This window comes from Microtus oregoni, unplaced genomic scaffold (assembly GCF_018167655.1).
Source record: "Microtus oregoni isolate MIOR12 unplaced genomic scaffold, Mior012 000013F_ref0000133, whole genome shotgun sequence".
NCBI lineage: Eukaryota > Metazoa > Chordata > Mammalia > Rodentia > Cricetidae > Microtus > Microtus oregoni.
In genome coordinates, this window is record NW_024543072.1 from 5494147 (window position 1) to 5520530 (window position 26384).

At 43.3% G+C, this 26384-nt stretch overlaps 1 protein-coding gene across 8 annotated transcripts in view; it reads right to left on the reverse strand.

The window, feature by feature from the left end:
- Positions 1–26384, reverse strand: part of Erc2 (ELKS/RAB6-interacting/CAST family member 2) — an 892417-nt gene that overhangs the window by 412769 nt on the left and 453264 nt on the right. For 6 of the 8 annotated variants that reach the window (XM_041662604.1, XM_041662603.1, XM_041662599.1 and 3 more), the window contains one exon: positions 22594–22605. The exons of the other annotated variants lie outside the window; for them this stretch is intronic. In XM_041662604.1, coding sequence (XP_041518538.1) covers positions 22594–22605 — 12 coding nt within the window. The remainder of the gene's footprint in view (positions 1–22593; positions 22606–26384) is intronic. 8 annotated transcript variants of the gene reach the window in all.

Genomic DNA, 26384 nt, shown 5'->3' on the forward strand with positions numbered 1-26384 from the left:
GGACATTAACTAATGCACAAGTTACATGCTAATTTTAAATCTTAGTTGTACTATGCCATCTTTTTATTGTTAATTTTAAACAATTATCACGGACTGCTTGCCTCAGTGTCTACTCAACAGAATTAACTTTCCATTGTTCAAAACTTTTTCCAAACCATTTTCATCAATACAACCTAAAGAATCTTAAAGGCCTAAGTGGTGGCTGAGAAGGAATTACAGTAATTTATGCACTCTATGCTTTCCCAAGTAGTTATCCCCATGGCAACACACTACAAAATAAATGTCTGTTTTTTCCACTCTTCTTCACATAACTCAAACCTCCTCGCTTGGTTTGATGCGAAGGAATAAAACACCATTTCCTCTGAGATGGCCTCGGCATGGCCAAACAACTTCCAAATCCCACCACAACGCCACTGTTCAGAGCGCCATGCTTTTCCTAACTCGTGGTTTCCAGGCTGTCTTCTAGGACCACTAGTTCAAGATCTGTCCATAGTTATAAGCAAAAGCGGGAAGAGAAGAGAAAAGTGGAGGCCTGAAACCCTGTGGGTCCTGAGAGCACAGACATAAACCGCGCTTACTTAACACCGCCGTAGGATTCCTCGGAATGTTTAATATAAAATTACTGGGAAGCTCCGAAATGAGACAGCACTGAGTGCTCACTGCTTTCTTTCTTTCTTTCTTTCCTTCTTTCTTTCTTTCTTTATTTATTTATTTAAGATTTCTGTCTCTTCCCTGCCACCGCCTCCCATTTCCCTCCCCCTCCCCCAATTAAACCCCCCTCCCTCGTCAGCCCAAAGAGCAATCAGGGTTCCCTGCCCTGTGGGAAGTCCAAGGACCACCCACCTCCATATAGGGAGCTCACTGCTTTCTTGACCAAGACTGCTTTGACTTGCCGAGTCATCTGAAGCATCAAGCCTGAGAAGCAGATCTTCAGTTAGCTTCATAAACCTGACAGTGTACCGCTCCATAAGTCTGCCCCGTCCACCACCAACAGTGCTGACTACTTAGACATTTCTTTAAACCTTGGTACCTTAAATACGTTTGCAATTTTAACTGAGGAAGATTCCAGGAAATCACATTTCTTTGGCAGATTATGACTTCATATTTTAAAAAAAGAGTATGTAATACAAAGGTGATCACTAAAGGTATTTTGGGGCTAGCAATATAGCTCAGTGGTTTTCTTACTGTACAAGCTTGATGACCCAGACAGGTGGAAGGAAAGAACCTACTCTAAACAGCTGCTCTCTTACTTTTATATGTACTATCTATGATTTGTGTACATCCACAGCAATAAACAAAGGAGTAAATTTGAAAGGATACTCAAAATAAAAAAAAAATCAGCATGAGATTCACGACAAAGGCTTAGGCCCCTGGCTAGAAGCAACAGAATAAGCATATGCAGCTTCTTTTTATACATGAGGAGACATCCAGTCAGAGGAATCCACCAATAGGCACATTTTTATTTGGCTGCTATAATCAAGACCTTCAGGCCTTCAGGGATCTGCCGAGCAAGCTGGGAATTTACCAATTCCTAGAGTTCATCAATTGAAAACACTTCCAATGTCTTCCCTTTGTTGGACACCCAAGCAAGAAAATAGCCCCATCTGTTGTGGTCCAGGAATTTGTTACTAACCAAATGATGGTTAGCTCTGACTGTCAGCTTGACTAGATTAAAAAATACCCGGGGTGCTGGGAGGCACATCTTCAGATGTATCTGTGAAGACAGTTCCACACAAGATTGACTAAGAAGAGAACACCTGCCCCTCATGTGGGTAGCACTAACCCACAGGCTGAGGGAGGACCCAAATGAATAAAAGGGAAAACGAGAAAAGAAGCTGCATGTTAGCATATTCACTTCCTGCTTTGGCTTCTGCTGAGATAGGCGATGAGGCCTCTCAGTGGCATCACGAGTCATCCTCGCCTGCCTTCTCCACCATGATGGATTCTATCCCCTCAACCCGTGAGCCAGAAGAAATCCTTAAGTAGCTCTTGTCCTGTATTTGGTCACGATGGTGAGGAATACAATCAATACTCCAAGAATTTTAACATAGCTAACTTTTAATCTTTCCTTAAGAAAGCACAGCCCTCACCAGGATAGATAGATGTTGGATGCAACATGTGCCTTGCTCTTGCTAGGATGAAACTATAGGGTCCACATAGACTCTAAGAGTACCAGGCTAGAAGTAAGCCTCTGACAGGTCAAATGAAGAGTATCAGGCTAGAAGTAAGCCTTTGATAGGCCAAATGGAGAGTGGCTTAGGGTCTGAGAGTCTGTGTTCACACCTTAGATTGGCAACTTATTCATTGAAGAAGTTGGAACAAGCAAGTTAATTTCTCTTTTATAAATATGTTATCTGTGAGATAGGATATGGATAGTCACGTACTATGTAATCAAAGGAGAAATAAACGAGTTCATGCACAAAATGTATAATTCAGTGGGGTTCATAAATGCTGTTTTAAAGAAATTTTAATGACAGAAAACACTTATGATATCTTCTGCCCTCCTCACATCCGGGCTAGTTGACTTTTGGGTGGTAGACACCTACTAATGACTGAAAACTGTTAGACCAAGCTGTTGGAAAGAAAGTTCCCATCCTTTAAGTCCTGTACCCCAAGACTCACACTGTGCTATGAAGATGACTATCTCAAGTCCTGTACCTCAAGATTCACACTGTGCTATGAAGATGGCTATCTCAAGTCCTGTACCCCAAGACTCACACTGTGCTATGAAGATGCTGTCTCAAGTCCTGTACCCCAAGACTCACACTGTGCTGTGAAAATGGCTGTCTCAAGTCTCACAGTATCTCAGATTCGATGTTGACATCCGAGACCTCGGAGAATGCAATGGGACAGACACAGGGAGTGAGGGTTTTGAGAAGAGGCCATGTGGCATCTACAGCATCATGAAAGCAATAACGACATGGGATGCAACATTTTCTGTCTTGAGTTCAGGGAACAGACTTCTACTCTGCACTGTAAGTTATAACCACTCACCTGCCAATCATAAGATATATCCTGACAGCTCTCAGTCTACCTGCCCCTTATGGGAACTGATGCATGCCTAAAGTTCCAGATGTTTCTATGATTTCTCCACCAAATCACTGGATATACTTGGGCGACAACAACCAGAAAACGTCAAGGGCTGGTCCAGGCCGCCATTATTTTATGGAGATTCTAAAGAACAGAGAACATAGATCGCCGAGCCTGTGCAGAAACCCATCTGTGTCTCCTGATGAGAGTACATAACAGACATCATGACTCCCCAATAGGAATTCTTTTTTCTAAATAAAACCATCATTTCATAAGTCACAATTTTCCACGCAAGAGCCATCATAGGCTCGTTCACTCTTTGCCCTCCCCCCTGCCTCTCACTCCTCTCTTATAAGACACATTAAATCTCTACAATTCCCCATACTTTTTCCAGTTCCTATCCAGATGGCAAGGCTTCTAGAGCTTGTAGACATAATGTGGTCAAATCCAAAAGAATTTAGTTCTGTCTAAAATCCACAGTGCAGCCACCAGGGACTCCCACTCAGGTTGGGAAATAAGAAAGCATGTATCATTTTTACTTCTGTGTTTTAGGATTAGGCAATGCTTATGCTATACACAACATCCAATTTGATCCTTACAGCCACCTTATGGCATGGCAATCACAGTGATGCATTGCTGAATGATGTAGAAATGTCCTGAGGAATGCAGTTGGGCAATTTCGTTATTACGCATGCACCATATCTAAACGCCCATATATACTCTCCAGGCAATTATGCACATAAGCTTCAGAGTATATTCCATCAGGTGTGAAGTCCAGCATGGGTCAGGATTCCATTCCGTGCTACGTGACTGTTCAGACCAGAATGATGGTGTTGAGATAACGCATTCGGATGTTCTTCCAGGTAGAATCCATGCCAGTATGCTACATTCAACAATTCATGTCATTGTCCTTCTCAGCTTTCTGTCACTCACTAATTTCCTACTGTCCTAACTAGCCAGGATAACTGCCTCCACTGCAGGCGGGAAAGCCCACTGCTTAACGGTAAAAGTGTTAAAACTGCCACTGTCACCCTCCAACACCTGCTTGTGTTGAGAGGTGCAAGCTTGTCACATACCCATTTCCTACAACATAGGACACACACGTGTGGGTTTCATAGCCTCTTTCTAGTTTAACTCTCTCCTATAAGCCCAAGCCATCTTTGTGAAGGCGCCTCATCTTCAGGCACTACACACCATCTGAGGCTCTGTGAAGGCAAGCAGAGGAGGCCTTCTACAACATTAAAGAACCCATTTATGCAGTGAGCGGCTGGGCACTGGGAGATGACTCAACGCTGTGCAGGGTTCCCATGGGAAAGTGATTAGTGACTGTAGCTCTAACCTCATCAGAAACGAGAAGGAATGAAAAGTCAGATCATATCCACTGTTGCTCTTATGCCAGCAGCAATAAGTCATGCTCAAATTTTACCCTTGTAAAAACCCTCAATAGCAATTATTAAAAGAATATAAATACCTAAGATTTCAGATAAAGTAGCAAAGAGGAATTCCTTTGTAAAAAGCGAGTCTCTTCATCTCCCAGCACCACAGTCTCACGCGACCCACTGCAGCTCCACTTGCTGGTGTAAATCTCATTCCTTCTTGCATGGTACAAAATCAAAATTCATGCCTCAAACAAATTAGAAAAGCAAGAAGAATTTTCCTGTTTTTCAACTGATGAATTAAAAACTTCTATAAAAATCAACATAACAGAAGCCCTGGCCATGAGGAAGGCAGCATTCTAGCCAATGGTGTGTATGTGGTCCTCGGGTCCATGTGTTAACACTATTTCCACTATAGCAGCCTTAGGAGGTGAGGCAGAAGATGCTATACCCATGGGTACCATCCTTCTGAGGGAGTGAAGGCTGTTAGCGCTGGAGAGGATCTGCTATGAAAAGATTCTTGTTCTCTCTTGCCCTTCTGCCTTTAGCCATCAGATGACACAGCAAGGAGACCTACATTATAACAGATGTCAGCACCTTGACTTCTCGACTGTGAGAAATAAACGTCTTCTCATTACAGAACAGTTACGGTATTCCATCACAGTGGGAATAACACTAAATGACTTGGAAAATAAGGAGCTACAGCCCTAAAGCTTTCAGAACTCAAGTCCTACATTGCTTTTCTTTTTAATGAGATCATTTGAATGTTTGTAAGATTTTACTTTATGTGTATAGATGCTTTGCCTGCATGTATATCTGGGTACCGTGTGCGTGTCTGGTACACAAGGAGGCCAGAAAAGGCCATCAAATCCTCTGGAACAGAAGTTACATCTAAATATGAATCGTTTAGAAAGATAAGGTTACTTTTCCTCTCTACCTCCCTCCCTCCCTCCCTCCCTCCCTTTCTCCCTCCCTTCCTTCTTCCCTATCTCCCTCCCTTCTTCCCCCTCCCTCCCTCCCCCCTCCTTCCCTCCCTCCCTCCCTCCCTCTCTCCCTCCCTCCCTTCCTTCTTCCCTACCTCCCTCTCTCTCTCCCTCCCTCCCTTCTTCCCTTACTTCTCCCCCTTTCTCTTGGTTTCGCATTCTCAACATGGAAGTGAATGAAAAGGATTGTAGCTTCCCTGGCCATTGGCATCTACATTTTCTTATGGTTGTGTGGATAAAACTAATTAAGGGGAAAGTCCTGGCAACACCCAAGAACATGATAGCCCATAAAAACAAGCATCATTACCTGGGTGACTGCACTGTCGGGAGTGGAATATTCTATGATACAGAATTACAAATCTCTGTGAACCAGGAGCATTTCCAGGCCAATTAATCAATGGAACTTTTCTATGAAAACACATCTCGATTGAGCTATTCACATGTGAACCCACAAGCGGCAAGGACTAATTACAAGCTTCAGACCCGTGTGGTTTGCTGAATGCTTCTCCTCAGGCCATTAAAAACACCCAGACAAACTCGGCAAGAAGAATAAATTAACTAAAGAAAGTTATAGTCACAGAAAGCAATCGGTCAAAGCGTGTGACCTTTGCACAAGAATGATGCATATTTATTTGACACCATAGGCTCTCCTATACTTCCCCCTTTGATGGGTCAGTGTAATTCCCACTACCAATAATGAGAGATATGTGCTAAAAATGAATAGCTGCTAACTCCAGCCATCTGTGCATTCCTGGTACAAACAGAATTGAATGTCATCACTACCCTATTGGATTTCTTGGTAATGCTCTTTGCTGATAAGAACTTTGAAAAAAAAAGTTTTCTTTTTCTTGCTCATACAAGGCCTTCCCATTGCCCTTGCAACATAAAGAAGTCCATTCTATTCTGTATCCAGGCAGCCCCTAAGAGGTGGGGTGAGATAAACCCATGCTTATCAAGATAACTGTTTCCCCACTCAGTATAAATTGAGACAAAGTATACCCAGACTCGAATGATTAAAACGTCCAGATTCTTAGCAGGCTAGCTCATTATTTTCATCCCTCTCTTGCCAGTTCTGAAAGCTAAGTAGCTGTCCTGTCTTAAGAGCCTGCAGCTATCACTTCTAAACAACCCCTTTACCCAAGGACTAAGCTAAAATGGACTTAATTCATTTTCCCTTTATGAATTACTGGCTGTCAAAATTTTGAGAAAGGTCTTGAGCTCTAATGGAGACCTTTAAAAAGAAAGATCATGTGCTAGAGAACCTGAGACAGTACGCTGGGGAGTCAGAAAAGCTGGGTGACTGGGAAGCCAGCAGTCAGAGAATGGAGATATATAGGTCTTTCTCCAGTGTTTACATATGAAAGGAGATGCTGGTTTGACTTCATCACAGCCAGTGGCTGCAGAATAGAGAACGTGCCATTCCTGGGCCTGGCAGCTCTATGCACAGGTCTCTGGGCAGCTAGCTCTTCCACAGTGAGCCACCTTTCCAAGGGCACCATCACCTGCCCCTTGCTGAGGGGACTTCAGCTCCACTTCCGAAAACTCCAAAGTCCTAATGATCAGGTGGATCACACTTACTCAGGGGCCTTCCAGAAGGCTGTGGTACTAAGGATCCTCCCTTAGGTGTGATCATTAGATCTAATTTTATATGACATTCGATGACAGAACTGCTAAAAATATTTATTAGCTTGGCTAACAACTAAAGAAAAAATGGTAATCACAGCTCTCTGGAGAGGCTCTTTACATTCCTTTTTATAGCACTATAAAATGAGGTCATACCCCGCACATTCAAATGGGCAAATTATCTGGCTGGAAGTGGCTCAGTCTGAAGCTCAGTACCTCGATAGACAAAAGCAGCTAAGGGGATGTTCAAGGTCAGGGTTCATTTCAAAGACAGTGAGGATCTCACCCAAAGGTAGGAACCCTTTACTTCACGTAAGTGACTGCAAGTATGAGCGTGTTGTTTGGGGGTGTGGTGCTTGGGAAGCTTCTTATAGCACTACCTATCACACCCACAAAAAGCAGTGTCAACATAGAGCTATCAACGGATCATTTATAAGCAAAACGTATTTAACTTATAATAGTTCAAAACTCTTAAGAACCTGACTTTTAAACTTTGACCTTCATTAAAAATACTACTAAGTATAAGACAGAATTTTGTAACAGAACACATGAAAGGTAAGTAGTTATTGCCAGTATACAGGAAAAAGTAAGGCGTTAAATGAAGGTCTAGTATCCACAACACATAAAGAGCACAACTCAACAAAAGAAAAATAAACAGTTCGATTAGACATGAACAAAGGATTTCAAAATACTTTCATTTGAAAGAAGATATACAGTGGCCACTGAGACCATAGAACTACATTGTACATCATTAGTCATTAGAGAAAGCAGGTCAAAACCACTGCATACACGGGGATGGCCATGATCAAAAAAGTGGATAACAACACATCTGGGTGGAACTGGGGTGAATTCATAATGATTATATGTCACTAGTGCAGACATAAAGTGGAAAGGCACTTTGGAAAATAATTTGTTCTTCCTCGGAAGTTAGTAAGAATCACCACAGACCTAGGAACTCTGCTCCTCCACCCCACTGGTTAGAAGATCCCAAGCTACTGTTTTCATGGTAGTTAAAAAGAGGAGACAGCCTGGAAGCTGATCAAAGGAACAGGGGCACAAAATGTGATGTCTCATGCAATGCAACATTCTTCATCGATAGACATTAAAAGTCAATCAACAAACACTGCATACATGCAATGCTGAGACTAGGAAATGTCCAAACACATAAACCCAGAGGAACATCAGAGGAATCCACAGAGGCTGGAATGCAACGGGAATGAATGGGGGCACGGGAGGGAGCGGCAATGCTAACTGTGCATGGGGTTCTTTTCTGGGGATACAATTTTAATTCCAGAATTAGATAGTAGAAATGGTTATATAACCTTGTGAATATAGGAAGACCAGCTTTTAAAGGGTTAATTTTGTGTTATATGCACTGGAACTTTTAAAAAGCACGCATACTCAAAATAAAACAGAAGTTCTATAACCTCTCAAGCTACCCCAGGAATTACTCCCGCTAAGGAGTTTTCATTAATCTTTCTAGAAATATGTTAGGCATGGTGTAAACATAAGCACACAAGCCCCTCTAAAATGACAGAGCACAAATCTCTAAGATTTACAATCCGCCTTGGGTATCAAGGCTGTCAGGACCACAGTCTGTGGCATGGAGAAGTGGGATGTCAGGAGAGAGCGATGTTAGGAGAGAAGATGCTGGCAGGAACCTGAGACCACCCTCCGGAGAAATGAGGACCTGCGCCTTTCTGGAATTTTCAAACAGCTCTGCCTAGATATCCCACACGCACACATCTTAATATACTCCAAACTAAATCTCCACTGCCCCACACCCAGAGCCGAAATCACTTTCCCCTTCCTCCCCCCATCTCCATCAGTCATTCCAGATTAGGAGAAAAGAAGACTAAACCCCTTCTTCCTTGTACCCCATACACAGAGGATCACTAGGCTCGGCTGTGTCATTTAAATAAAAAAAAAAGTCTATCAAAGTAGCCCCTTTCTTTGTACCCTTTTTACTACCATCTCACAGTGTGACACTGAAGTAGCTCCCATCCGGTTTCTGGTGCCAATCAAAGTGCTCAGCTTTCCAGCTTCCCTCATCTTCTCATCCATCCACACATGTATCATCAACTAATACTCAGAGCACTGACCATGAGCCAGACACTGAGAATACAAAGCTGAAGAGGGAGTGGTATCATTAGACACTTCAATGTTTAAGGAAGCACGGAGGCAGGAAATAGAATGAGGTGCTTCCTACAGGAACATTAAGTATATAAGAATGCAAGAGAAACCCCTGCCTCTTGTCTACTAGAAGGGAATATCCAAAGTGGGAATTCAATGATAAACAGGCAATGAGAAGAAAAAGAGCATTTGCATTATGTTCAAAAAAAGCACATTTCAATGCAAAAAGACAAGAAATGGCTAGCAAGTGCAGGAAATGAAAAGAAACTCAGTAGAGATGGACACCATTTATAAAAAAGGACTAAGGAAGAGGTCATGTTCCATACCTGTGATATTAGTACGCAGGAAGGACAGAGGTAAAAAAGTCAAAAGCTTGAGACCACTTAGAGATACATAGTAAGTTCTAGACCAGTCTGGGCAACATAGTAAAACCCAGTATTTAAAAAAAGGGGGGAGGAGGAACAGCCTGGAGAAGTCTTTCAGTGGGTAAGAGTATTTGCTGACCTGATTTGAGATCCCAGCATCCACATGAAAAGGTGTAGGCCTAAAGCAAGGTAGCGTGGGGACAGAAGACTCACTAGGGCTTGCTGGCTCCTACCATAGCTCCAGGTTCAGTTAGAGACCCTATTTTTAAGGTGATATTTCCAAGACTGCTAGAGCAAGACATCTAGGTTCTCCTCAAATTTCCTTCTGTGCACATACACCTAGACACAACCATGGACCACACTTAAATGCACACACTTTTTAATTTAAGCTAATCTAAACATAAGAACGAGTTTTGTGCCTACAATGCACTAAGATGAGACCTGAAATCAACCAGAATCAAAGTAGGACTAAGTGTGAAAATCTTTGTGTGCCAGGTGGGGGAATTGCTGATAGTCTATCCAGTGTAAGATGAGGACCACAGGAACGTCGATGCACTTAACGCTCTCCCTGGCTTTATATGAATTAGAGACAGACTGACTGTAGACCACTGGTTCTCAACCTTCCTAATGCTGTCAGCCTTTAAGCCTCATGTTGTAGTGACCCTCCAAGCATAAAATTACTTTGTTGCTACGCCATAACTATAATTTTGTTATCAACAACTGTGTTTTGCAATAGTGGGGGGTTGAGATCCACAAGCTGGGAACCACTGTTTTAGAGGCTCCGGTCCACCACGGTAGGCAGGAATGGGTAGAACAGGGCAGCTCACCACATAGCAGCTAGGAAGCAGCGAAGTGCACCTGTGTTGATGTCTTTCTACTCTTCTCATTGTGACTCGAGGCTGTCCATGGCACCAGACCACTCACAGAGAAGGACGGCTTTCTCTCTCTGGAAACATGATCACAGACACACCCAGAGCATCCTTCTGTGGCCTCCTAGGAGCTTCCCATTCCAATCCAACTAACATTTACAACAAAGTACCATGACGATACACAGAGAGCAAGCAACCTAGTGTGTCTGGATGCTCATGCCTCTTGCTCTCCGAGAGCCTGGGATCAAAGCCATCGTGACCTTGACTAGGTTACCAGTAGCCTCAGTAAGTCTTGACTTATTCATTTATCCACTACAAATTAAATACTTTCTATGAAGTTGCTATGGTGACTAGAAAAACTAAAGAACAAAAACTTTACATAGAGCCTGGTCCAGGGAAAGTATGTAATGCATGGTGGCAAAGTTTCGAAGAAAAGCACTTAAAATCATCTTTTTACAAAATTACAACTGAAACTATGGTCCAATTGCACTTGAAGATAAGGTCTTGACAAAGCCGCATGTGTTTTTAAACATTACGAAACTTAATTACTAGCTCCTGAAAAGGGCCTACAGACAGCAGTTAACAGTAAGGATGCTGAGCAAAGTGAAGTTACTCACTCCGCTCACAACATCTTCAAAGCCTGCAGAAAGGCCAGTGTCTGTGGGAGAAGAGGAGGCAAAGCAAGCAGACTGACAAACAACAGGCAGCAGAGACCTCCCACTCTCCCCAGCAGCCAGACGGGAGAAGCCAGCACAGACCCTTTCCATCAGGCAACAGACAAAGTCATTAAAGCTTCAAAGTTTAAAGTTTAAAAGTTTAAAAACAAAACAAAACAAAAGGCCCCAGCTCTGTAGGAAGAAGAGCATACAATCTGATGGCATGATACCTGCCCTCTGACCTGAGGCAAAGACGAGGACCAAGTGACCGCACAGTTGGTCATTGCCCTTCCCTCTGCACTGCCAGCCCTCCCCCTTGTCTCGGGCAAGATCAAGGCAGATGCAGACATCGCAACGCAGAACGGCAAGCTCTCCTCCAGAGTTGTTTTGTTTTTACTTTGTTTTGTTTTCCCAAAGGAAAATCATCATCTATCACACCAGAGGCCTTCAGTACTTTCCAGTGCTTTATGCCACAGGGATTCTCTGATCACACTGTGTGGGGCCATGTAGAACTGTCCCAAAAATGATTCCTGGAAGAAGCCGAAAACCCCTCCTAGAAATACATCTTTTCTCTTGGCTGCCTCCCCAGAATCCCCGCCGGGAACCATCTTAAGCAAGCAGGAGGATGGATGGCCCAAGGTCTTCCCCCATCTCTGCCGTTCATGAATCTTGAAGCGGGTCCAGAGCTGATGACTGCCTTCTACAAAGATGCTGCCTCCATGGAGGCCACTGGCCAGGCCCATTCACACTCACTTCAGAGAGAGGAATTTCACATTCCTGCTCAGGAGAGGGCAAGGACCAGACCTACAGCTCGAAGAAGACTGCTTGGAGTGCCAACACAAACAGCTTCTCGGCTTCCATTGTGAGACGCTTTCATCAATGCTCAGAATCCTCTGTTACAGAAACAGATTTCCACCCCAAAAGAAGCACATTAGAGAAGTCCCCACGGTTTCTGGGGTGCTCGGGCCAAACCAATTCATTCTAATATAAAAAGTCTTGCTGTGGGATAGGACAGAGTGGTTAGACGCTGGCTCGGGGAGAGAAATGGCCATATGTGAAGGCTGTTCCACAGTTGGTAGCCGTGTAAAAGCGAGACAATTACTTCTAATCCTGAGCCTCGGTTTCCTCCTTGTAAAAACAGGACTGGTGACATCATCTTTCATCTTGCCATTGCTATGGGGGAAGCAAGAGATAAGCCTTGCAGAATGCAGAGCACTGTGCCTGGCATCAAATAGGTACTTAGTGAAGACTTCTTTAAGTTCTGTTGCTATGACAGCACAGCAACAACCACTGGCTGCTGAAGGGTAGGTGTGCAACCATTCCTTTTTCGTCATACAGTAGTTTTATATGCTTCCTGTTTCTCCTATATCACAGTTATTATTGGGAAATGACTTATTCTTCCAGAAGCATGGGAAGCATAATACAAAATTCAGTTGACTTCGCTAGCCTTTGTCCTTTAAAAAGGCAAGATGGCTCAGCAGTCAAGAACACTGGCTGCTCTTCCAGAAGTCCCAGGGTTTGATTCCCAGCACCTACATCTTATTCCACAAGATATAACATCCTCTTCTGGCTTTCGTGGAAACCAGGCACACACATGGTGAACAGACATACATGAGAGCAAAATTCTCACGTACATAAAAATATATAAACATAAATCCTTTCTACAAAAGTATGCATTCCTTATCACGGCGGTGCCTGCACTGTTCCCTCCTGTGCTTACCCTGTTTCTGCATCAATCTTCCTTCCACCTTTGGCTTCTTTCCCTGCCCTTCATCATGCGGAGACTCCTAAATGCCACTTCCAACACTCCGACAGTCCATAGTATCTCTATTGAGTATGCAAGGGATCCACTGTCTTGTCTGATCCTTCTTGTACATTTCTCTACCTACTCCACGGCCCAGCAGACCCGCCCTTTCTTTTGAGCATGCCTTGAATATTCCCACTTCCTTTACTTTTTCTCGGGCTCCTCACCTAAGACCTCATCTGCTAAAACCTCGTGCATATTTCTAGTCCCGAATAAATACCGTCCCATGCTTTGAAACTTCCCTAAGCCTCCCCTCCTCTGAATGCTCACAACACTCATAGATCCTGCTGCTCTTTGCCACATACAAGACCAAGTTTCAGTGTGTCATTCTAATTTGCCTACTGGGTGAGGCTGCTTATCTCCCCCAAAGCATTAGAAAGTAGGCTGGCTAAACTTCTCTGTTTTTAGTGACTTCTTGCCATGCTTTCTATTCCTGCTCCTATCTCCTGCAACAGTGAGACCGGAACTGTCGGCAGGGAGAGCGTATGGAAGCCAGGGAAAGCTGGGAAACTAGGATTCTCAACAATAAAAAGAAACATGAATTTCTTGTTGCATCACAGAGTGGAGTATGGAGGAATCAGTCAGGATCCAAGGTTCCTGTGGACACAGAGCATCACACTACTCTCTACAGAAAGAGCTGTAGAACCCTCCCACCACCCCCTCTCTCACTGCTTCAGCACCTCACATTGCACTCTGTGCACACAACACAACAGAATCTCTGTCTTTCCGTGGCTTACATTATTCACGACTCACACAATATGTGTTGTGTAATATTTATGGAGCATCCACTGCTTGCAGAATAAGTCACTGCCCGAGAAGATAAGGCCTCTCCAGATAGAGTGAAGAGACAGCAACCAAATGGCTGAGTACATGTTCTGTGTTCCAGGGGGATGCTGCAAGAATGCATTGTACAGCCTCGACCTGGGCTGGCTGAGCTCCAGCAAATAGCCAATGAAGGAAGTGACATTTAAACTTCACTTGACCTAGGAAAAAAATGAAGTTATATCCATACTTCAAGCCTTACACTAAGATAAATTCCAGATGGTTCAAAGGCTTAAATTCAAAAAGTCAAACCATAAAAATACTAAAGGAATGTTTGCATCCTTTCAAAAATGCATATGTTAAAATCCGAACCCACAAGGTAATATTATTATGAGGTGGGGCCTTTTGGAAGTGATGAACGGGATTAATGCCCTTATAAAAGAGACCCAAGGAAACTTGTTTGCCCCAACTACATTGTGAGGAGAGAGTGAGAAGGTCCTGTGTTTGAGTTAACAGCAGGACCTCAGTGCACAGAGACTCTGATACCACTCTGACTTTGGATTTTCCACTTTCCAGAGCATAACAACTTTCTGGTGTTTTTGTCTTTTTTTTTTTTTTTGGTTTCTATTATTTACAGCTACTTAGCTGATGGCATTTGGTTATAGGAGCTCGAACAGACTGAGAAAGATATTAAAACACTGAAAAAGACCTCAGGACAATTGTCTGTATGGTCTTGTAGTACAAAATAGAATTCTAATGACACAACTTTAGGCAACATTAGTAAGACTTAATGTGACAAAAATAAGAGCGGTTTCTAAACTGCTTCTACATAAGTAAAGCCAAGAGCAGTTATGGAAATGAAAAAGAGTAAACACTTAAAACTGAGACCAAGGATGAACTTCCCCAACATGCAAAGAGCTCCTCCTACAAATCCATATGAGAAAATCAACAGAAATCTATGGGGAAGTATAAATATACTCAAGGATATCTCTCCACTTGCACTTGTAGTTAGACCTAAAGAAGTCAGCGTTAAACTAAAATGCCATGTTTACTTGCCCTGATGACAACACACAAGAGTTAGAGACAAACACTCTCAGTCATCTGACAGACAAATGCCAAGGGGACGTCAAGGAATTAGTTCCTATAGAGAGCAACCAACAAAGTCCAAAAAGACTGGTAGTGTAGTATCCCAGCAACTTCACATCCAGGAACTTAACCTACAGATCCATCCATTCATAGCACAGCGGACAGCACCTTTTCATAGTTACAGTTCCAACTATGCAGGAAAAGAAAGGATCGGGTATACCTAAAAGGCTTTTGGGAGACGTCTGGCACATGAAATAGTATGCAAAAGGAAAAAAATTATTTTGTGTTCAGAAAGGGAAGATCTCAGATATATTTATGAAGGGGAAAATGCCAAGGTTCATATCAGTGAGCATTCTATCACTTGCATAAGTGTTATATATAATGGCTGTTAGATACAATCATAATAAATGTATATTGTATAAAATACTATCACTCTGCTTTTATGTCTTAGGATTCTTTTTCTATGGGCGGTCTTAGTTACAGGACAGTGTCTGCATCAGAGCTGAAATTCACTTGCTATCTGATAGATGTTTATAGCAGAGTCAGAGGACACACATAGATGGTGGAATCCCCTGAATATGGGATCAAGCCTCTTTAAAAAATAATCCGAACTTTTCCTTCATGAATACAGAAAGGTAACGGCTTAGTCATCTAAGTGGTTCCAGAAAAACTTAAAATGTGTCCTAATAGAAGACAAATACTGAATGAAATTTTCATGTATACATATAAGAGAGTCATCTCAATGCATAGGATGGATTTCATATCTTCCTTGGCATTTGCCAGATAATGTTTCCAAAGTTTCTGTTAAAAGGTCAACCTCTCGGTGGCCTACTGAAGAGCTTGGAGACTTTATTGCAGCTACTTGGTTTTCTGATTGGAGAAAAAATGACAGCTATCTGGACAGGGTCCTCTCTTCCCTCTTGAACTTCCTGCTCTCACCTGTTACTCTTGGCATGAAAATCTTTATCACGGCCAAACAGTAACAACTAAAATTGCTTTCATTTACAGGTCTCTCTGAGCCTGGACTGTATTCCATTTTTAGTGAGAATCATGACCCCAAGCCTGTGAGGGACGAGCCATGACATAGATGTCTCTGTCTTTACACATAAAGAGACTTGGGCATGACGTGTGCTGTCACATATACTAAATCAATGATGACACTACATTTAGAATGTACTCTATCTCTTTTCTTACATTTATTATTCTAACAATAGATAATAACATGAAAAACCTAGGAATGAAATAGTAATATAATGCCTGGCCTAGGATAGACAGACATGAAACCCAAGTGCCGTGATTCTTTATCTAGTCAGGATTCCCTAAAGAGTCCCTACTTAGCATGCTTAGAAGGTGCAAGAGTACCCACACTTAGCAGAGTGATAGGGTACCTATCTGCCAATTACCCAGTGAGTGTTTCTCACCAAGGCCCCTTCATTGCAGGTTATCAGGAGATTCTCCAGCTAGCAATTACTATAGCCAGCTGATTCCCTCCACGGTAATTATCTGTGAGCAACGCAGCATGCTGTCCTTGGAACCATCAAACTGACAAATGATTAAATAGCAGGGGCTCTGAAGTTAAATTTAAAACCACTCTCTTCCACTTCAGTTCACGCGTCCCAGTCCAGCCACAAAAATATCCCAGTGACCAATGCCAAAGGCCAGGAGAGCCCATCCCATTAGGAATGATCCCATCTAAACAAGGTGGTACTCGCCTTGTCAGGGTCTTCCAACAGGGTTTTCCCAAGACCTGAAGTGCAGATTTGTAAAGTAGTTCTCTACATGAAATTCTGCCCCACCCCACATCAAAGTATTTGCTATTTTGTCTTTACAACTAAAGACTGGAGCCTTATACATTACTTCCAAGCACTGTGGCAATCACACTGGCCCCCTTTCCCTGACAAGAACTATCTTAAAAAATAAGCAATGGTGCGTACAGCTCTTTATGTGCCAACAGAAGCAATGTTTATGCTACCCAGGTTGCGAGCCCTCAACATCTAGGAGACTACCACTGAAGCATAGGCCTTGTCATTCTTGGGCTGAAAAGACCAGTTGTAGACTCCAAGTGAAACCCACTTCCATTTCTAAGACCTCTCTATAGTCTCTGAATTCAAGTTTTACCATGAAAACAATTCTCCAAAATACACCGCATTTCCAGGAGTTGGGAAGTACAGAAAAAAAAAAATGCTGTTTCCTATCTCCAGTAACAACCAACAGTCGCCCCCAATGAAAATCCCACTGGGCGCTGGTTTCCCATCCTCCCTATCAGGTTTACTTAATTTAAATTACAGTCTGTTTCATCTATGGGACATTAGGAGATAGTAAAACCATCGCAATCTCCCCCAAAGGGAACTTCCCAAACCATTGTTCAATGTAAGAATGACTAAGTATTTTCTTCGGAGGCAGACAGCAACATCCTCTCACTTTCAAACTGGCTCACAACCCCAGTGGCTTCACAGAGGCTCTGACGGGACACAGGATGGAAATTCCAACCCTCACTGAACACGGAAGAAACATCCAGCCCCTAGGTCGTCAGGTTTCCCTACAACTTGAGCCAGCATTGTGGGTAATGAAGTGATAGAATTCACATTTCATAAGGGAGGCTGTATAAAGGAAATATGATATTATTTTTTGTAGAAAGTGATTTATAATAATACCAAGAAACCAATTTTTAAAATTCCTTCCCCATCTCAACATTTATAGGAGAGGCTAACGTATCTTGAGAGATTTACTATTTGCTGATATTCGTCCATATGGTGGCACCAAGCAAAGGCTCAGAGGGGGGGAGGGAAGAGAATGGGGGAAAGATTTTGGGTAGAAAATAGCGAAGAGCTCTGCTAATTTGGTATCTCTCAATGTGGACTGGACCTGGGGAGGGCTTCCTGGCATGAACTCTCCCCCTTGCTGCAGTTCTAACAGACCTACAGCTTAGGAAATGGCATCCCTTCCTCTCCGGAACAAAAGGAACAGCAAAAGATCTCAACTGCTATGTCAGTTGTGTTCCCTCCGTCTTCACTGTGTTTGAGAGTACAGAAAGAATGCTGGAATAGCAGCTCCGGCAAAAACTAAAACATAAAAACACCATGAAGCATAAAGTCCTGGTTCCATAAATCAGAGCCAGCTCAACGAACATTCACCATAGCAAGTCCCACTGTGGCCAGGCTGGGTAGGTACAAGCACCCACCCCTGGCTACACCTCAAAGGTTCAAAATCATTTCTAAATATAGACCCTACTTTATGTCTGTAGGAGCTGTAAATCAGGGAAAACAACTTTTTCCATCCCCAGTAAAATATGTGCACCCAAGGAAAACTTGGGATTTCTGGCTTTCCACCAGCTTTGCTTGGGCATAACACTTTCTGACACTTCGCTAGAGACATCAGCATTGATACAACGCAGCTTTGAAGAGGGAAATTATTTTCTGACCTGTGGATAACCCCTCTAGCCTCAACGAAAAGGGAAAGGGGGCTAACAGACACCCAGAAACCAGTTTTTCCAGTTATTAACATTGGAATAAGTTGTTTTTCTTGGGGACCAAAATCCTTCCTTATAGGATGTGCTGGCCTTTGAACCAGTGAGCAGAGAGGTCAAGTATGTTTTGTTGCTATATTCCATCATAAAAGAACTCCCAAGAATAGTTCATGAGAAATCAAAAAGGGAAGAGCAGAAGGAAGAGGGGAGGGAGGGAGGGAGAGAGAGAGGGAAAGAGGGAGGGAGAGAGGGAGGGAGGGAGGAAGGGAGGAAGGGAGGAAGAGAGGAAGGGAGGAAGGGAGGAGGAAATAAGAAACAAAGGAAGTGAGGGGAGGGGAGGAAAGAAGTAGCTTGGACAGAGATTCCCCCTGCCACCATTTTGTCTGTGGTTTGTTTTTCTTGAATTTTCAAATGCCTGGCTTGATTGAAAAATATTTCTTTCCTTTGGGTTTCCAGTCTAGTGTCTACCACAGCCAACTGAGAACTCATGACGATGAGGGAAGCGACCAAGAAAAGGGAGAGAAAGCTAATAGAAGGTCTTTCCTTCAAGAGCACACATTCAAGAACATCTCTGGCCTGGGGAAAAACACTGTGATCCTTGAAAAGACGATTGAAGATCAGGTGAAAGCCACTAGAAGAAGTACCACATGGCTAGGAACTGGAAAAGCAGCATCCATGCTGGGCCAGAGGTGGTAGGGCCAAGATGACCCCCCTAAGCTCCACACAAAGGCAGAGACCAGCTGCACAGTAGACAGGTCCATTCTCCCAATGCCCCTGGCATACACTCTCTACACACCATGCTTGGGGAAACAGCACATGGGACAGAACTGTCCAGCTTTCCTAACTGAGGGACTTCTTAGAACTGTTCCAACGGTAACTTTGGCTGGAGTCATGGAAGTCAGAAAAAATATCTGCTGGGAAAAAAAATCAACACTTACTCACTGGCTATGTTAACACTGGTGAGTACTCAGCTTTTATGAACGCCAGTTTCTTCTTTTCTGACATGGAAGAGACTACAGTCCCAATCTTAAAAGTGGTAATAAATCTTTAATAAATAAATAAATAAATAAATAAATAAATAAATAAAAAATTGGGGTCTAAAGGAAGTGAAACAGCAAGCAGGAATATTATGTGGATCTTTCTGTTTTCCATGAATTTCAGCCTCTAAATGTCTATGTTTCTAATGACTTTTGGCACTATTATTTTTGGGTGACCTAATAAAAAACACAACACAATAAAGAAAAAAAAGTGGTAATAAAAAGAGGCTATTAAGTCAAACGTTATCATTTCAGCACCGGCACATGGTGACTATTAACTATAGGTACCATTACTCTTTTTTCTGTTCTGTTATTATTATTACTACAATAACTATCAACCTGCACCATAAGCGTTAAGAAGAAGAATATTAGTCTTCAATGGTAGGCCGCTTTTGTCAGCTATTTTCTACATACAACTGGGACCAGCACACGGTAGATGTTCCCTATGATTTTAAGGAGACAATGAAACAAAGAACTGACTCTAGCAAATTGTGGGACAGTAAAAGGATAGCTAGGTGGTTTTCATTTTATGTCTTAAGCAGCAGGTCTCTGAGGTCTGGGAACGGTGACTTCATCTCTTGATAGAAGAACAAGGGATTGCAAGAGCACGGTGCTCAGTTGGGAGAAATGTCACAAATAATTTATTTGGGTAGAAAGGTTTGAAGTAACACTGCAGCAATGACTTATGCCTGCCGCCAGACACCAGCCATCAGTTCAAGCCATTCACAAGGAGATGTGTGACGTCTGTCACCCACAGCACATTCGTAGAACACATGATGCCCATATGCACGGCAGATCCGATAAGATTTGTTCCAAAAGCTTCTCCTTCCTCTCTGCGAGGGGACACTAAAGCCCAAACAGGCAAATATTTAAGAAAGGATCCAAAGGAAGGGGGAAGCTGGGAGAACTTTCTGGCTTTATTTGGTTGATACTTTGGCAGGAGCTTGAACTGCATCCCAAAGGATTGTTTCTTTTTTAGTCAACTCCTGCATGCATTTATCACAATAACCTGATCTGTCATAAGTCACAGGCTAGAAATGAGCAAATCTTACAAAAACCTGCCCCTGAGTACAATACAAGGATCCTGCTAAGTCTCTCCTGTTCCCACTGCCTTGTGTGCAAAGCGACTCTGCACAGAACATGTGTCCACTGCAGTGAAGACCCAAACAGGGTTAGACTATGACATGCGCACTTCACCAAACCCAAATCTAACCTGTCCACCCGGGCTTAAGCGCAAGAGCTTAGAAAGGAAATGAGGTAATCTATGAAGGCTTCTGCAGCGGAGGATCTCTCGTGGAGTTCGGAGCACGTAGAAATGTCCAAATGTTATTAACATTTCAGACGTGAGAGGTGGAAACACAGATGGCAGACCACAAACTCCTAAGCTCGGAGAGGTCAGACTTGATATGTCTAAAATCCAACGGTGTATATATACATCCACATATGTGTATGTGTGCATGCACACACACGCGCGCGCGCACACACACACACACACACACACACACACACACAAACACGGCATATGGCCCAAAGATCCCGCAATCAATTCTATTGTTCCATTTCATCTCATTTTGACTGGTAAACTGGAAGTAGTAGCAGGAGGGGCATAGCTCATTCTGAAAGTTGCCACAGCTTAAGAAAGACATCCACGTCCTCATAGAATTCTTCCTCTCCATAAGCTCAGGGCTGTCCAATTCTTCCTATACTAAAAAGTAAACATCACAATGATGGCCCATTTTCTCCTTCAGATTCAATGAAGAGATAGGTTAAATGGTATTGGAATGATCTGGACCTCAATTGAGACTGTACAGTTTATCTATTAAATTTGGCAGTTATATTTTTACCAAGCAATTCTGCGCACACTGCCCTTTACCTAGAAACTTGCTAATTACTCCAAATTCCTGTCCATGGTAGCCTTGTACCAATACTGCAGGTAACAGTCCATGTTCATACACTATGAATGAGAAAAAACCAAGTATATTGTTGCAGTTACTGATACAAAATGAGGGTAACAAATGGAAGGCCCAGGCAAAAGGAGTGAGGTATGTCAGCAAAGGAGGCCCTGTCACAAAGGCTTAATATCTAAGGATGTAGATTAAGGATAGCAAAAGGGAGAAAGAAAACATAAGAAAATAAAAAGGTAGGCAGGGAGAAAAGCTGACAGATTCGTGACTGAGTCCAAGCCCAGGAGGGTGGGTGGGGAGGGGAGGCTTGGATGCTAGTGGCTGAGCCTCCTGCCCACCTCCCATTGTGAAGTGTGTGATTCTGCAAATAGGTTCACCCATCTGCCCCACTGTGGGATCTACGAGGAACCACTGACTCTCTGGAGATCGCCTGTCGTAGGGCTGAGCTATGGACTCTGAGCAGAGCTCTGAAGCAAAGCCTTTAAGACCAGAGCTTCTTGCGGTCTGAGGAAGTTCAGGCAGTTCTTGTGTGGTACCTGAGAACCACAGACTATTCAGCCCTGAGAGCCACCAGGGCTGGGAGCTAGTGCTGAGACTGGACCAGGATGTGAGCAGGAGGCCTCCTTTTGAAATTATCAGCTGCTGATGTAAAGGTTGGTGGCTTAGGGCACAGAACAGATAGACTGGAGAGCCTCCATAAAGAGGAAAACTAGATAAAGCTTGTCTCTCAAAAGAGTAACTATACCTACCACAAACTTGGGGCTGCCCTTTTTATTTCGTTTTGTTTTATGTTTTTGAAGTCGACACAGCCCCAAACCACACAATAAGCAACCTTTATCAAAATCATAGTTTGAATGATAAAGAAGTCACTGTCAGATTAAATATTTCACTATTAATTGCATTAAATTATCATGGATTACTAGACAAAAAAAAATTCCTAGACTTGAGAAAGGGAAAATCATTGACAGTAGAAGAATCCAAAGCTGGGATAGATTTTCCAAACATAATGTCTACTTTCCTTATTCATCTTCGGGTGCACAGTCAAAAATAAATCCACTTTTATACTTGCTTCTAAGTCCTTTGCCTTGGGTGATTAAAGCATAATGCCCAGCTGATAAAAATGAAACTAATAAGTCAAAACTGAAACAATGACAAGAAGTAGCATGTATGTACACTATGTAACGAACATAACAATAGTTTTCAAAAGTGACATTAAGGGAGTCCTATAGGCCTTTGCAAACACAGTGATTTATTGGGCATGGGGTCCAGTTGGCTTGGTCTGAGCTAGTCCACTCAACCATGACGTCACCCGTGCAGGGAGGAACCCTCTCACTCCAAGCTGCACTTAGCATCTTGTATTGTTTATCTCCCCAGATCCACACCGTGTCCTCATGCAGCCTAGTTTGGTGAAAAGGTCCAACGGTCTCGCTTACTAAACAAAGGCAAGCAGCGAGCTGAGCTCGGGAGGGAGGCAGGGAAAGGAAAACCAGAGTACTGACCTGAGAGTCAAGCTGATTGGAGCGAGCGAGGGTGAGAGCAGCGGTTTGGAGACAAGCAGAAAGAAAAGGGTAGCAAAAGAGAATAAAAGGAAGGAGAAGCATTAGATTTAAACATACAGCCAACAGATGGTACATTAGCAGGTTTTATAACCAAGTGAAGGATAATAAAGCAAGTTTTATCTGATATACCCCGCCCCCCTCCAAAGCCCTGGGCTCACACCATAGGCTGTTCTGTTGTATATCATGCATAGAAAACCATATCTGCTCCCACACATAGTCACACCAGCACACGCGGCAACCAGAGGGCCATTCCTGCCTCAATACAGTGGCCACATTGCATTTTATTTTTTTAAGGAATATTGACAGAGAAAGTCCCTTCCTACCTTCCTGTGTGCCCATAAGTTTTCGTTATTTGCTATAAAAAATAAAAAAAAAAAATCCTGAAATCACTAAGGTCTAGCAGTAAGCTGTGATGTCACATAAAATTTATCTGAATAGCCGGTTGGATAGTTGCATCCTTGGAGACATTTTCTTTCACTCCTAAATCCCAAAGGAGCTGGGCAATTTGGATTTTGGCTCAAAGATTCTCAGTAAATGCTTACAGGATGCTGTGTCCAGCAGTGAGAAAAGGCCCTGTGAGGAAGGCTGGTGATAGGGCACCTCCTTCCCATCGGCCTCAATTCCTTCCCGTTAAGAAAACAAGATCTGACTTTGCCACTGAGAATATCCAGATGCTTGTTAACTTGTTTGTATGGGACTTCTAACGTGCCCCTCTAACCAGTCAGAACAGCATCTCTAGTGGGAAGGAAAGATTAGCAGGGAAAGCTGTGATCATCTTCCAAGTAAAGAGAGAAGCATGTAGTAGTTGTTTGTTTTGTTAGCCTGTAAAATGCCCTTTGAAAAACAAAGTGGACACACAAAAGCAACACCTGCCAGCTGGCTGCCCACGGGAGCCCTGCCAATTTGTGTTGAGATACAGTCATAAGGACACCACATAAGAAGGAAAAATAAATGCTTAGGATAAAGTCTAACCTAAAACATTTCAAACAAAAACAATGTTGACTACTCTTGCGGAATGTTACTTTAACTATGTAAAAATGTGTTGCATTCATTGATGCAGCATTGGTTTAACTATGTAAAGCTGTGTTACATTTGTTTACACTGCCTGCCCAAGGCACTTGATTGGTCTAATAACATTCTGAATGGCCAGTAGCTAGACAGTAGAGGGATAGGCCTGGCAGGCAGAATGAGTTTGTCAGAGGTGGAACCTCGCTCAGGAGAGGAGAGAATAAGGGAGAAAGGAAGGAGACACCAGAGGCCAACCAGCCAGCTACCAGCCAGCAGCCATGTAGGAAGCAGGGAAGTAGGGCATGCAGAATGTAAGAAAGGCCCTGAGGCAAAGTGTAGACGAAAAGGACCAGGTTAAATTAAGTTCTAAGAGCTGGTGGGACAAGCATAAGATACCTCATAATTAGTAATAAGTCTCTGTGCTATGGCTTGGGGGTTGGCGGTCCGAGAAAGCCTGCCACAAACTACAATGTTAAAACTCAGAGAAAACTTTAAAGGGCACATATGGTGAGAATGCAGCTTTAATAAGCTTCGCAGTCCAGACCCTCGGGTCAGGTGTTTTAGGATCACATATGGACCACTTATCCAAGTCAGGTCATCGCGGGGACTACGGCACCAAAGGGCACCTGCCGTTCCTAATCCTTCTGAATCCTAGGCAATTAAGCTGAGGACCTTGGCCAAAGGGTAGAAAATCCTTAGCCAGAACAGTTAACACATATTTAAGATGCAGCAGCCTTCTCCAAGGGACCCTTTCAAAGGGTCACTATGTGGTGTTTAGCCACTTGCTACTTGTTTTAAAGAAATTTCTTAGGCTGGAGAGATGGCTCTGTGGTTAAGAGCACTGGCTTCCCTTCCAGGGGACACGGACTCAGTTCCCAGTGCCTACATGGTGGCTCACAACCATCTGTGACCCCAATTCCAGGAGATCTGATGCCTCTTCTGGTCTCCTTGGGTACCAGCTGTGCATGTGGTACATACATACACACCCAAGCAATACACATAAAGAGAAACAAATACCCTAAATAATTTAAAAACATTTCTTCATTTGCAATGGAAAACAAAATTACTCAAAAAGGAAAAAAACGTGAGTATCAAAATAAGTAGACCTACCAGATCGCCCCCTTACTGTGAGGCCTTTAGAATTCGTTACCATACTCTGGAAGCTATAACATTTCAAAAGGAGTCCTGAAAGGCATCAAGGACTAATGTGTGTCAGCACATTACTGAAAAAATCAGAAGAGAAAATAAGTTTCTTTCTCAACATTAGATAAGGGTCTGCTAGGCACCAAAAACAATCTCTCAATGTCCAAATGTCTGATGGCATTAGCCCTCAGTCCAGATAATTCAGCGGTACCTAGTCTTCCGTTCTGATGTTATGTCTTATGAGTGGAGCCTCCAGGGACCCTGGTGCCCCTCCATCATCTAGAGGGATGTGGCTGAGGACTCAGTTTGCGCTCTGAACAATCACTAGGAAAATCCCTAGCAGATTTAAGATAATTGTGCTAAAGGTCACCCAACCGATTCCTTCCCATGGGTGGGATACAAGGCCAGCAGCAGAAGGCCTTGCTTGACAGACTCGATTAACCTCTCTCCTTCATGAGCCACCACGGATTAACTACGAATTTCAATAAAGCCTTGAGACTGTGAGGAGCGCTAACACAGAGCAACAATGTGTTTCGCCGCCTCCAACGTTGGGTCCGCTGCTCAGCTGTGTATTCTACATGACAGTTGACATCACAACAGAGCCAAGACATCGGCCTGATTTTGACCAACTTTCAGGTATGCTCCAGGTAGTCCCTGTGGCCAACTCCTCCAGAGCATCCTACAGTTGAGACAGAAGCTTCCAGCTGGAACATGAGCATCCTGGAGTTCATCACGGGAGGTGCCCATCCACTGAGACATAGCATGGACCTTAAAGACTGAATCTATAACGGCTGAGGAGAAACAGCATTCCTGTGGAACTGAAGGGGTAAGTTCACCAGAAACGCCAGCTGGATGCTATGCAGAATATAGCCATGTTAGGGAAACTTTTGAAAATGAGAGGATGAACAGAACAAGAAAAAGAAAAAAAAAACCCCACCCTCTGGGAGAGAAGCTGGCCCGTGCCAGGGCATCAGAGTCATTTTTTTTTTGTTGTTTTTGTTTTTGTTTTTTGAGACAGGGTTTCTCTGTGGTTTTTGGAGCCTGTCCTGGAACTAGCTCTTGTAGACCAGGCTGGTCTCGAACTCACAGAGATCCGCCTGCCTCTGCCTCCCGAGTGCTGGGATTAAAGGCGTGCGCCACCACCGCCCGGCCATCAGAGTCATTCTTAACCTCAACTGTTGTGTTGCATGTGACAGAAGTTCTGGGACATTTTAGAACATGAGCTGCTTCAGAAAGAGGGCTCTTTGCTCCGGTAGGTCATGTTACAAGTCAGAGACTACAAATTCATTTCAAGTTCAATATTTTGGTTTTCAAACTCACAAACTTAATTGCAAGCACTCTCCATGACTCTGAAATGGAGATATATGTCATAATACTAAGAAATTTAGTTCTCAACATTGTGAGGTACGAATCTTGTAGTTTCAGCCAGCAGACAGAGATACCGATGTGAAGAGAGCTGCCTGACAAAGTCGAGGAAGACGCTCTGGTGGGATGAATACACATGCAACCCAGCAGATAATGCTTCAGAAAGAGGCTAAGGCTGAACCTGCTTTTTCCCAGGACAGTTCCCTCTGGATCTC